Source organism: Ammodytes marinus (assembly GCF_949987685.1).
Source record: "Ammodytes marinus genome assembly, chromosome: 14".
Classification (NCBI taxonomy): domain Eukaryota; kingdom Metazoa; phylum Chordata; class Actinopteri; order Uranoscopiformes; family Ammodytidae; genus Ammodytes; species Ammodytes marinus.
The window spans coordinates 5414675-5428863 of record NC_137218.1 but is presented as its reverse complement, the minus strand read 5'-3'; the positions used below and the strand labels follow the sequence as shown (position 1 = coordinate 5428863).

At 38.5% G+C, this 14189-nt stretch overlaps 2 protein-coding genes across 3 annotated transcripts in view; both read left to right on the top strand.

The window, feature by feature from the left end:
- slc35f2 (solute carrier family 35 member F2) lies at positions 1 to 7040 on the top strand. The gene is made up of 9 exons (XM_080040630.1): positions 1 to 117; positions 1900 to 2002; positions 2814 to 2986; positions 3872 to 3999; positions 4235 to 4394; positions 5019 to 5175; positions 5568 to 5620; positions 5727 to 5881; positions 6230 to 7040. The coding sequence occupies exons 2-9, from the start codon at positions 1914 to 1916 to the stop codon at positions 6449 to 6451; spliced, it is 1137 nt and encodes a 378-aa protein (XP_079896756.1). The 5' UTR covers positions 1 to 117; positions 1900 to 1913; the 3' UTR covers positions 6452 to 7040.
- A 1747-nt stretch (positions 7041 to 8787) lies between these two features.
- The window catches only part of elmod1 (ELMO/CED-12 domain containing 1), a gene marked incomplete at both ends in the record, with an annotated part of 10539 nt that continues 5137 nt past the window's right edge, over positions 8788 to 14189 (top strand). For both annotated transcript variants that reach the window (XM_080041144.1, XM_080041143.1), the window contains 6 exons: positions 8788 to 8804; positions 11535 to 11680; positions 12001 to 12029; positions 12361 to 12458; positions 13361 to 13490; positions 13840 to 13973. In XM_080041144.1, coding sequence (XP_079897270.1) covers positions 8788 to 8804; positions 11535 to 11680; positions 12001 to 12029; positions 12361 to 12458; positions 13361 to 13490; positions 13840 to 13973 — 554 coding nt within the window. The remainder of the gene's footprint in view (positions 8805 to 11534; positions 11681 to 12000; positions 12030 to 12360; positions 12459 to 13360; positions 13491 to 13839; positions 13974 to 14189) is intronic.

Here is a 14189-nt window from a genome sequence, read left to right as displayed (position 1 = left end):
GTTGAGTGAGAGGTTGACCCTCGTGGATCTGATGTATTTGAGCGATTTTAGGAAAGAAATGGATGTTAATCGCGTCTGGATAATCTCCCGACACCTGCCATGACTGAAGGAGAAAACGTACGTACAGTTAATTTATTCATAATTCATTGGAAAACAGCGTGTACTTTGGTTAAGGTTAAATTCAGCTATTTTGTACTTCAAGGAAGCACCGATCAATGACGCTGTCAGTCGCGCGCGAACCAAACAGCTTTGAAAAAAGTGATAATTTTATATTTCTGTGTTTATTTACAGTCTTTCATACATTCTTTGACACAATACAATTCATATTCCGAATTATTAAGGGTTGCCTTCAAATTCGGGTTATTTAAAATGTCATAAATGTTGCTTATCATGGTTAAAATGTCCTAAATGTTCTCACCTGATCACCTTAAAAGCGCCAACGCCTAATGTAAACATGTAAATCCACACAATGTAAAGTGAGAGAAGTTGAAGGTGCAACACTGTATCCTATGCGGAACTGACCACGTGACCGAGACAGTTCGTTTGATGTCTGACCCGGTCTGAATCCCTATGTTGTAAAGTCTTGAAATAATATAACATATGTATGTGTAACTCATGTTTTGATGCTAACATATGGTCAATACGGAAGAGAATGCAATACTTTTATGGTGGACTGTAACTGTAATTTGTTCAGGGTTACTAGACCTTATTTTAACACAATGCATGAATTGGTATTAAAATGTCATATACATCCTTCAAAAATCTAGTCTGACATTTACTACAGATACTAAAAAGTCTTAAAAGGCATTTAATGTGTTAAATAAATGACAGTATTTTTGAATTTGGATTGACAAAAATGCCCAACTCTATTTAGTTGCTTACTTTATTATGCAACTAACTCCCAAAATGACATACCGGTACTTAGAAAGATTGTGTGGATTTGGGTTAAAAGGGTCTTAAATCTTAAAATAAATCTTAATTAGTATTAATCCCTTCATTCATGAATTAAAACAAGCTAGGTCAGAGTTTTATCCTCTTTATGCTTGAAAAACTAATGAACTTCATATTTTTTAGACACACATTTTGCAATATAACAATATGTGTTTATCAAACCAACAAAACATGATTTTTAAACTGTAAAATGCAATGTACAAATAGTATAATAATAGTGGTGGTAGCTGATATGCAACTATACCATCAAACCCCCTCATACACATAGAAAAAACATCTTTTAAATGGAAATGTAATGGTTAAAACAATGGTAAACGTTATAGTGTATATCTAGTTCTGCGTTAGAGTCTAGGACCAGGCAAAGTATAATCTACAATGTAACTTATGTATTTTATTATATCATTATCAAATCAGAAGAGTGAGACACCAGAGTCTATATAATCTTATTATGTGGGACATCACATTCCTGTGGAGATTTGGTCCCATGTTCTGCTTCGATAGTCTGATGAAGACAGTGAGCAAGAAAGACACTAATTCTAATTCTCTCATTTTTCACTGGACATTATTTTTATTTTTTTTATGATAATTTTTTTGGCATTTCCAAGCTTTATTGGATAGTACAGAGTTGAAATGGGGAGACAGAGAGAAAGAAAGAGAGAGAGAGAGAGAGAGAGAGAGAGAGAGAGAGAGAGGGGGGGGGGGATGACAGCTAGTAAAGGTCCACGGGTCGGATGTGAACCCGTGACCACTGCAACGAAGGCCAGAGCTGATATGGTACGCGCTCTATCCACTACGCCACCGTAGCGCCCTTCACTGGCCAATTCTAAGGTTTTCAACTTTCTTTCTTTCTTTCTTTCTTTCTTTCTTTCTTTCTTTCTTTCTTTCTTTCTTTCTTTCTTTCTTTCTTTCTTTCTTTCTTTCTTTCTTTCTTTCTTTCTGTCTCTCTAGGTTTAGTTCTCATAATGGAGGTGCATGAAGAGGAGCGGCTGTGTGGGAAATGGAGGGTCGCCTGTGGTTTGTACAACTACAACCTCAGGGACGTCTTCACCTGGTGAGATATTATATTATATTATATTATATTATATTATATTATATATACACAATAATTAGATTAACTTTGTAAACATCATGCAATCAGTAACTTTAAAAATGTTTATTGGAAAAGCTGTCTTTTCACTTTGGATCTCCTTGAATTTAAATATAATTTTACTCAAAGGCTTGACCTGACATAAAGACAATACACATCGCGGTAGGAAAATTACTTACTTAAATGATTTCACTAAGCTGTTTCAGTTTCACGTCCTGGTGTTGTACTTGCTGTCACTCACACTGTAAACACATGGAATGACATGTGTGCACTGTTATTGTGTAGTTACTTTTAGTGCCTTATTTGCACAACCTTCCCAGTACTTCTGAAGGATACACAGACACCAGTGGGCTACAGGACACTTTTAGTTCCTCCCACTTCTAACTTTCTTATTATCAGAGGTAGTTGGGAAAGTAGTATTCTCTGCACATGGTCACAGTTGAACAGGTGGGATGTAGATAGACTGGTAAAACAAAAGCTTTCTCTTGAGGCCCACCTGTAAGGCTCTTCCATTAAAGCCCCTTTGTGAGTCAACAGAGGAGACTTATCAACAAGCATTGGTTTCATTCTGCTCTTTTTGTATACATATAGGATTAATTATTATTTTTTTCCTTTTTTGTATGCCGTGTCAACTTGCTTTTAAATGTTTTAATTTTGTTTCAAATAAAAATATATTGATGAATGATAACTGTACATTATATTAAAACATAGGTGTTTCTTATAAAGTGTCCAAACACCCATGCACTTACACACTATGATCTTTTTGTCCCCCCAGGCGCCTGCTGAAGACCATCCTAATGGGTCAGGTGTTGTCCCTGTTGATCTGTGGCACGGCGGTCAGCTGTCAGTACCTGGCCGACGCCGGGGTGCAGACGCCCATGCTGCAGAGCTTCTTAAACTACGTTCTGCTGCTGCTGGTCTACACAACCATACTCTGCACACGCAAAGGTTAGGGGAAAGAGACAGACAGACAGGAACAGACAGACAGGAAGAGACACACACACACACACAAAGGTTAGGACATATAGTACAAAATGCACATTCAAACCATCTCAAACACATGGCAACACCAGCTGTAATCATGAGTGAATTAATGAATGAATTGTTTATTTCCCTATCCGGTTGCTTCTTCATTGCCCATCACCCATCTTTCAGACACATTTTTTCCTCAAATATTTTTTTATGTATATTTTTAACAAATAAATACATTTGAAAGAATTCAGACATATTTTTAAAGTAAACATTCATCCTGACACAATACAGAAATAGATACAAACAGGGTAGAAATATATTATATAATTAACATTTCAACATAAAACACTTGCAAGACTAGAATACTTTTAGGTACAGGTATAAAATAAACCAATCAGGCAAATACTGTAATTATTCAAACTAAATAATAATCAGTTTGAACTTGGCAGATTATTTGTTGAGTTGTAAGAGTTTGACCGTATTTTTCTTTCCAAGATATCGGTTTAGAAAAGACAAGCGTCTAAATATACTAGAGCTTTAGAGTCCAAGGGTTCAAGAATAAAATAGATTACAGGATTAAGCTATTGTTGAACTAAGCCGATTTTTATTTTGAACAAAATCACCAGTATGGACATTTTTTAATCAAAAAGGACAAAAATGTGTAAATAAAAAAAAAGTATTTAAAAGTAGCTCTTTAAAAAATTAATTTTTGTAGTCTTAAGTCTTTTCTCTCTTTCTCTTTCTTTCTTTCTTTCTTTCTTTCTTTCTTTCTTTCTTTCTTTCTTTCTTTCTTTCTTTCTTTCTTTCTTTCTTTCTTTCTTTCTTTCTTTCTTTCTTTCTTTCTTTCTTTCTTTTCTACAGGTGAGAGAAACATCCTTCAGGTGTTAAAAACCAAGTGGTGGAAGTATCTGCTGATGGGTTTAGCCGACGTGGAGGCAAACTATACCGTAGTGAAAGCTTACCAGTACACTACGCTGACTAGTATTCAGGTGAGACGGAACGGCTTTGATATCATGGAAAAGTCAGAAATTTTAACCTTCTGAAAAGTATGTTTATTCTATATCCATTTAACTTCATGTGTAATGAATCTATAATATTTAAAAGTTTCACTTTTGGAATTAAATTACAGAAAAAATCACTTTACCACGATATTAATATTTTTTTTAGATGTACCTGTAAACAGACATAATGCTGGCTTGTCATTGTGTTGTCTCTGTGTTCCAGCTGCTGGACTGCTTCGTGGTGCCTGTGCTCATGGTCCTCTCCTGGTTCTTCTTGAAGACACGGTACCGTCTGGTGCACTTTGTCTCCGTCATGGTGTGTCTGCTGGGGGTCGGAGCCATGGTGGGGGCCGACATCATGGCTGGGAGAGACCAGGGATCCAGTAAGGGGACTTTAAAAATAATATATATAATTTCTATCTGTATTAAAGATGGAGTCAGTGGTTCTGGAGAATGCTTGTTGTTAAAATCAATTTTTGTCAAAATCAGTGAATAACTCCTCACAATCCATTACCTGTCTGTACTGTGTAAGCGCTTAAAGGAAGCCTAGGCTGTGTAAACGTTGCTAGCTATGGTGGGTTGGTCCGTGAATGTCAACATACTAGTTTACAGAGCCTAGTTCATATATTAACACCGGGCACACCCACGGTACAAACAGGCAGCAGATCTTGATTTTGACAGAAAGGGAATTTGATAATAATGTATTGGATTTATATAGCGCTTTTCAAGGCACTCAAAGACGCTTTACAGGTTTTCCAGGTTCCATTCATTCACACACAGTCATCCCGGTGGTGGTAAACTACGATAGTAGTCACAGCTGCCCTGGGGCATAACAACAGCGTTCTCCAGAATTGCACCTTTTTAATGTCAGGATGTTCATACGTTCTTGTAACAAGTAAATTGAGACCTAAGACCATAGCAAAGTCACTTAGAATATTAATTATTATTATTATTAAATTGAAAAAAGTTACAATCTACGGTGTGTTTCTCTCTCTCTCTCTGTGCAGCCACTGATGTGATCCTAGGCGATGGCTTGGTGTTGCTTAGCGCCATGCTGTACGCGGTGTCTAACGTGTGTCAGGAGCACACGGTGAAGAACCGAAGCCGCATTGAGTTCCTGGGGATGATGGGGCTGTTTGGGACCCTCATCAGTGGAATACAGCTGTGGGTTAAAGTGTTAAAATCATATAAAAATATATCATTTAATCTGATATATGACAACAAAAAAATCTGAATATTTGACATCAAGATTCAGGAAAGATTTTCTTTATTGTCAGTTCACTTACAAATACAAACTCAATTCAAATAACTTTATTGTATATCACATAGTGACAGAAAATTGTCTTGATATAACTGATATAAAGATAGATGAAAACACTCTTTGCCATTTAACTCGGCTTTAAATGTACTGATCATCACATTAGCCTCACCCCACCAAAATAAGACAACTACTCGACAATACTTAACAATAGACACAGATTTTTTTTTTTATTTAAGTATGAAAAAAGTAAATTTTTTCCAAGCCATGCTCACTTTGTTGTTGTTTGTCATTTCAGAGCTGCTCTAGAAACGTATGCAGTAGCAGCAATAACGTGGGACGTTAAAATTTGTAAGTTAACTTTCTGTCTTTCTACATTAAATACATCTGAGTGTTAGATATCCGACAGTAGTGTAACAGAGTCCTAACTGAAGCCCATTCATTGTGCCCTGTGTAGCGCTGCTGTTTGCGGGCTACGCTCTGTGTATGTACGCGCTGTACAGCTTCATGCCTGTGGTGGTGAAGATGACCAGCGCTACAGCAGTCAACCTCTCTCTGCTCACCGCGGATCTATTCAGTCTGTTCTGTGGACTCTTCCTCTTCCACTACAAGGTGAGGGTTATGAAAAGGGTTAATTTTTGTTTATATATTTTTTTATTCAGGTAAAAAAAGACCAAATATCTTTAGGACAGCAAATGTGGTGTGGTAAAAACACTTCCGCTTTTATCCAAAGGGTGAGTGTTTTTTTTGTTTTTTTTAGGGTTAATTTTTTAAGCACAACAAAAACACACAAGGAACAGCTGTCAGTTCAAATGAAATTGAAATTGAAATACACCATACAAAACACAACAAGCTTTCACGCAAAAATTCGATGTGTACTATTCCTCATAGCTACTTTATTCAAATAAAGAGAAAGTTTTGAAAATCTTCCTAAACATTTCTTCTCTTTTTCTCCCTCAGTTCTCCACGCTGTACATCATCTCGTTTGTGGTGATCACTGTGGGCTTTGTCATGTTTAACGCCGTGCCCACGTACCTGGCTCTGCCCGAGGCTAGTGAGGAGGGGGACCAGGCTGAGGAGGGCGAGGCGTTCACTGACCGTAGGACAGAGCACACCACAGACCCGCTGCTGGCTACAGACACTCAGAGGACAGACACTAGCATAGCCGTGGCTGCACTATGACACAAACACTGACTGACTAACTTAAAGGTGGAGTCAGCGATTTTGGAGAACGCTTATTGACAATCAGTTTTTTCCAAATCGGTGAATATCTTCTCACGAGGCGCTACCTGTATGTATTATGTGTGCGCTGAAAAGAAATCTGGTTTTAATGCACAGCCTAGGCTCTGTAAACAGGCATGTAGACAAAGAGTATGTTTACACAGGGCCAGCTAGCAACATGCCAGTTTACAGAGCCTATGGGCTGTGTATTAACACTGGATTTTATTCAGCGCAAACAGGAGATATTATTCCATGATTTTGTCAAAGTGATTTTGACGACAAGTGTCCTCCAGAATCACTGACTCCACCTTTAAGAAGAAGACGGTCTCTCTATTGTGAGAGAGGCACTATCACTTTTACGTTGTTACACAAGTACATGTTTTCTTGTACTTAGCCCCTAAATTTGCAATGTTTGGGGTGATTTATTGCATTGCTGGTGATTGTTACCTTTTTTTTTTCTTTTTCATTATTTGTACCAAATGTCATCATGTTAGACACAAACGCTGCACCGACGTGTGTCCTGCTGTATTTATTGTCCTAAAGAACTAATCCCGTCTTCCTTTTTTACATTAATATATTTGATCTTTTTTATTTTTTAACCACTGTCTGTATTATGTCACTGTTTTGAAATTGACCAATCACAGGGCTGTATGTTACTTTAGTAGTAAGTTGCCTATGATGCTGTTACAATGTTTATTTTTTGGTAATTTACCAAATATGCTGTAAATCAAATGGTCTTCTTTGCCTTGTGTTGCCAAAAGTAGATCATGCCGTTGACATGCAGCATTTTCACCATTAAAAAAAACTTTTATATTTGCTTTGGATCTATTTTATTCACTTTACACTTGAAACAAATGTGTCTGTTTGGTTATTTTACATAAAAGAAAACTACTAGGAAAATAGGCAGTGTTTTTGTATGGGACAATATTGTAGAAAAACTATTAGGCCTATACTAGCCTACTATACGTGTAATACACATTTACAAACTGATTAGACACATGGATAGAGAGAGATGTACATTTGTAAATAGTTTTGCTACAGAATCTATCCCATGTGTTTGCTGTTGCTGACCTCATCAGCTTGGATAAATCACAGCCATAGCGCGTCATACTGCCCCTAGTGGCACCAAATGGTACATACAGGTTAGGTTACAAACAACTAATATGCCTATGACGGATTAATATTTTTTTTAAACCCAGAAACTCTGTATTTCCTCTCCTATTTTGCATGCACTTTATGGTGACATTTTCACCTATGTGTAGACCACACGAAGAGCCCCTGTTGGCCTATAGGCTACATTATATGACAATATGCCTACATTTATATCCTACTGATGTTGTTTTTAAATGTGCTATAGAAATCATTTTGACTTTTAACATGGTCTTTTATCTACACAAAATGTATTGTCAGATATAGACTATATTTATAAAGACCCGTATTGCTACATTTTAAACTGAATCTAACTGTGATTCAAAGTGTTATGAGTAAAAAAAAAGTTTGGACCAAGCTGATGTAGCCTATAATAAATGCGTGGACTGATTGGTATTCTGGCTGCATCGCTGTGCCGCTGTAGCTTTTAGACTCTGGCGCCTCCTCAGTCTGTCTCAGTGAGTGTCACCATCATGGAGGAGCAGCACACCAATACAGCCGAGTGAACGGGACTGAAGACGCTGCACTCCATCTTTGTTTCGACCTGTTATTATTTAAAACCCCGGTGAGTTAACGATGTTTTCTGTGCTTGGATGGATTATATTGCATGTGTGTTCATGCACGGCCAACGTTACAGGCGTCGTCTGTTGCTATACGGTATTATACGCAGTGCTAATCAAACAGACGAGCATTTATATCCAGCTTTCTAGCTATGATAATGTCTTTGAAGGGTTAAATGAATGCTTGAAATAGGTGTTGTAGTCTGTAATCTGTTTTATTGCCCTAGCAACAGAACACCCTGCATTCTAAACGTGACACATTACTGCACGTTCTAATCGTTCAGCACCGCGGACAGCTCCGAAGCATTCGGGGGGGCCTGAGCCGAGACGAGCCGAGTTTAGCCGAGTCTAGCCGAAGTGACCGCTCCGTCATTTCGGACTCTTCCAGACACATTTCAACAACCTTTTTCAACACACATCTTCGTTTATAATTTTGATGCTTGTTTTGACGCTGGTAGAAACAGATTGGAGGTTGACTGTGTGATTTAATTGGAAATATATTAAATCAATCGGTCTCTGTGTGCAGGTCACCACTCCGCAGAACCATCACCATAGACACCTGAAGGGGGCGGGGCGACAGTGGACAAGATGAAGCATTTTCTAAGGTAAGAAGAGAAAGAAATAGTCCATTTTATCACTGCAAATGATGCAAGCAAGGCTAAATCTACATTTTATTTTATGTCAAAACGTGAAGGAATTCATAGCAAGCTGTGTGTCCTTCTGTGTAGCCTAAAGACCTCTTTATACTAAAATACAATAGGCTGTTTAATCCCAAGCGCTTCCGAATCGATAACGATGTTTTGTGGCCGCTAAGTGGTTGTTATGGTGTGAAGCTGGTTGGAGTGGGCGGCTTTTGAAAAGAGGCCTCTTAATTATGGAGCACGTGGAAAGCAAGTGGTCTCCTTTCAGTGTCTCTATTAATAGTTCTGCTGCTTTCTTGTCTATTTCTGTTCACTGTGAACGCGGAGGTTTGGATACATCAAAATATAATAGCGTATAGGCCTATACACAGCAATATCTGTGCAATATATTTTATCAATGGCCCTTCTAAAGACTTATACATTGCTTCTTCTTCATGTTTAGTTTATATTATTAGAACAATTTTCAACACCTATTTGTATACTTTGTTTCTTCTTTTCTACCTGCCGTGTCTTACCTTAATGGTTCCTGTTCCTCCAATGTGAGAGTTGTCTTGGTGTGATAGTGAATTCAATATTGTCTGGTTTTGGGCATCGGCAGAAAATTATAGTTAGTTGCAGGAAGCCATTACATTTCTTCTCAAAGTTGCTATTATTGTTATTTCTTAAAACAAAAAAATATAGGCTTATACTTGCATGTATTAATAACTGGTTTCCAAAGCTCTTAAGTTCAGTATATTGGGTAGTTTATAGTCTAAATCACTTAAATTGTAGAATATAAACAGGGCTATTTAATCCCTATAGAAACCAAATAGAGACATTACATAAGGTGGTAGCAGTGTGTGATATATACAGTGTGTTGTTCGTTTCGTCTCGTCTCCCAGCTTTAGACTAGCAGCAGATCAAAGGGAAGCTATTGAGCTATTTTTTACAGGTGACACTGAGAAAAGAAAATGGCGACGTGCGTCTTGGGAAATTCATATTCGACCCATTAAGAAAACTGTGGAGACTAAATGATTCCCGCGGCTCCTCTCTGCTCCTCACACTTTTACATATTAATTCACTGATACATTATGTGAAAACTATAGCTGTACTGCGACATCTTAAGGAGTGAAAGGTTGTAGGTTCGCAACCCATTTAAAACCTTCATTTTTGGCGGGGAGCTAGAAATCCATACAGATATCACAAAATTAAATATCACGATAATTTGACGAATCAATTTATTTTTTTTGCACAGCACTAGAACATAGTGTGTGCAACAAGATAGAAAATAATGTTAGTGTCTGTCCTCTATTATCAAAACTAACTTTTGCAATGAATCTTAGAAATACCCATCAGCACAATCTACACTTAAGATAACCTACAAGTTCCCTCTGCCAGCCACTCAGGCAGTTTTTTTTTAGCATAGACTTTATAACATTTTCCTGCACTGAATAAATCTTTTGAATGCAGCGCCATCACGGAGTAATATCTTCTCCTTATGTCACTAAAACCACCTTCCTAAATGATTAACATCTCCCTCTAAAGGCCTGAGGATGAGACCGGGATGTTAAACAGCTTTTATAGACACTTTGTCATTATTTTAACCTTCAAAGAAGGAATACGAGATTATACTGCAATCAAACACTTTATAGGTTTGCTACAAAGAAACTACCAGTGAAGGTGACACTGAACAAAGCCACCTGCAGCATCACTGCATAAAGGCAGCCCATCCATTCTTCAAATACAGTTTTATTTTCTGCTCATTTAGACAAACGTATGCCAAGACACGACAGGCAAAAACATCGTAATTGGAATCACTGGTTCATTTTGAGATTGTTTGGCTATTTCACCAATAACTTTTTTAATGTGTCCTGGCAAAGTTTCATGATATCTATAAGTAAAATGTTTTTCTCTATTCAACTGCAGTGTCAATCCTTAATGTGGATACGGTCTTAGGCTCTTTTTACCAGTGGCTCCTCGGGGGGTCAGGGCCTCTCGAGGGGCCAAAAGATAAATCTAAGAGTTGACAAGATGATTAATGAAATAGGAAATGAGAAAATCTGAGAGGAAAAATTAAAAGTCACCACGAGTCGGCTTTGCTTTGCTGTTAATATGTTAATTTGGATTCTGTGCTCTATGCTAAATGACATATAAAGCTATCTGTCAGTGTACTAATCCCTGTTGCTTGTGCTTGACAAAATATATATATATATGTGTGTGTGTGTGTGTGTGTGTGTGTGTGTGTGTGTGTGTGTGTATGTGTGTGTGTGTGTGTGAGAATGCTTGTGTTAGTTTGTGTGTGCGTGTGTGTGTGTGTGTGTGTGTGTGTGTGTGTGTGTGTGTTAGTTTGTGTGTGTGTGTGTGTGAGTGTGTGTGTGTGTGTGTGTGTGTTTGTGTGTATGTGTGTGTGTGTGTGTGTTTGTGTGTTAGTTTGTGTGTGTGTGTGTGTGTGTGTGCCTTGCTTTGCTGTTAATATGTTAATTTGGATTCTGTGCTCTATGCTAAATGACATATAAAGCTATCTGTGAGTGTACTAATCCCTGTGCCTATGTGACTCCCCCTACCCCCTACCCCCTACCCCCAAAACTAAAACCCCAATACCCACACCTGCACATCAGCTATGTCTGCCCCAAGAGCTCTGAAAAAAATACCCCCCAAATACAAGGCCATCAACTTTTCTTAATTTTTTTTTTTATTATGCTTTTTTTCCCGCAGAGTGGTGAGCCAGTTCTTGGTCTTCCTGTACTGTAAGTGTCTGTGGCGCGGACTCAAGTTTGTCGTCAGGAAGTTAACGGGACGCTGTGAGCTGCAGAGGATCTGCTACAACAACAAGCAGGGAGCCCGCAGGACCCACAAGATAGGTGGGCCCAAATACTGCCTGATTCTAGTTCATCATGTATAAACTAGTGTTTTTTGTGGTAAAATACATTGCTTTAAAGAAGGTAAAGCTCGTAAGAAGCTGTTCTATGGAACAAGGTTACTGCGACCTCACAGTATGTAAGGTCTCAGTAACCTTTGACCTTCAAAATCTAATCAGTCCACCCTCAGTCAAAGTTGAAATTTGTGCAAAATTTGACAAAAAAAAACCTGTATATACAGTATTTAGCTTCTAAATAAAGCTGCTTTCAAAGCTACTGTATGCAGCTCTCTCACTCTTTGCAACCTTTCCATTTCCTTACAGAGTCGTCTCTGAGGTACTCCAAGAATGAGGTACGTTTCTCCAAGACTTTTAATATATAATATAAAAAATGTATCATATAATACAAATGTGTTGCTCAGTTTTACGACTTGGTGCATAATGCTTTTTATTTATTTTAATCGGTTTGACTCTCTTACTTTAAACACATTTTGCCTTTTAGTTGCTTGTATTGTATTCATTTGGCTCATGTGAAGCACTTTGATCTGCATTTTATGTATGACGCGTTCTAGACAAATATAGATTCTTATTATCATTCTATAATATTCTATTCTAAAATCTATTCACATCTAATCTCACTCATTTTCTTCCATCTTCCTTTCCCCTCCCTCTTGCCCTGTGTAGAGCCTTCAGTCTGCTCTCAGTGTCCACCCAGACAAAGTGGAGAAAACCATCGACGACATCATGGCCTTGAAGAGGATCAACCCCGACACCAACCCACAGTGAGACCTTTCATATCACATCTGTGTTACTGTGTGTGTGTTTGTGTGTGTGTGCGTGTGTGCGTGTTTGTGTTTGTGTTTGTGTCTGTGTGTGTGTGTGTGTGTGTGAATGTGTGTGTTTGTATGTGTGTGTGTGTGTGTGTGTGTTTGTGTGTGTGTGTGTGTGTGTGTTTGTGTTTATGAATGTGTGTATGTGTGTGTGTGTGTGTGTCACTGTGATTGAGTGTTCAGGGTGTTGTGTGCTGGATTACATGCTATCAAGTGTCACCACTGTCTAACCCTGTCAGAGTAGCTGTGAGCATGAGACTGTGAATAAACAACACCTCCTTGTTCCTTGGTAGTGACATCTAAGCTTAACCTTGATGAATGCATTTAACCCATCGCCTGCTCAAATGGATTTTATTATAAGTGATAACTCAGAACAAAAGACTGTATTTGTGTGACAGTGTACAGCGCTAATACACACTAAAACAGGGGGGGTAGCACAAAAATCCAGTCCGAAAATCCAGTCTAGCCTAGGCTCTGTAAACTGATATGGAAACATAGGGTATGTGAATAAAGCCCCCCCCCCCCCCCCCATAGCTAGCAACATGCATGTTAACAGAAAACAACATGGGTTCATCTCAAAGTTTTGACTTAGTTAGATTAGTTAAATTTAGTTGTATTTATTCGTCACATACACAAGTGCACAGGGCAATGCCTAGTGAAATTCTTATGTACCAGTCTGGCTGTAATTCAACTATATAAAGTGCACGATTGGGTGTCGGGCTAAGTTACATTGTCAGTCTGGTTTAACAGTCTGATGGCCTGGGGGAAGAAACTCCTCCCAATAAAGAATTTGAATACATAGCTACTACTTCCATGCACTAACACCCCCTCTCCTCCCCTGTCCCCTTCCCCAGATTGGGCATCTCTCTCCAGGCTTGTCTGCTGCAGATTGTGGGCTACAGGAGTCTGGTGGCCGAGGTGGAGAAACTGCGCCGCGAACCGTACGACTGTGAGAACAACGAACACGAGGACATGTTACTGAAGGTACACACATGGCTCCATGGGGCTGTTTAATGTGTGAAAATAATCAATTTAAACACACAGTGATGAAGGCAAGTCACCAATTCTCAAATCCAAGTCACATTCTAGTCCCCAGTTTTCAAGTTAGAGGCACCAAAAAAGAGTCAGATTCGAGTTTGATACCGCCATCATGTTTTAATTTGAGTGGATATAAGTTGACTTGGTTCTTAACAATCAATATTTCCATTGGGATTTTCTACATTGCTTTTAATCTTCTCTCGTTTTATGCATTGTGTGTGTCTGTGTGTGTGTGTGTGTGTGTGTGCGTGTGTGTGTGCGTGTGTGTGTGCGTGTGTGTGTGTGTGTGTTTCAGTTATGGAAAGAGCTTTGTCCCGACACACCTCTCACCGGCCGTATCTCTAAACAGTGGTGTGAGATCGGTTTCCAAGGCAGCGACCCCAAGACAGACTTCAGAGGGATGGGTCTATTGGGCCTACACAACCTGCTGTAAGCTCCCAACCAACTCACTCAATGTTAAACCTTACATTACATTACATTACATTACATTACATTACATTACATTACATTACATTACATTACATTATATTACATTACATTACATTACATTTGATTTAGCTGACACTTTTATCCAAAGCCACTTCCATTAAGTGCATTCAACCATGAAGGTACAAACTCAGAACAACAAGAATCTCGTAAATACTT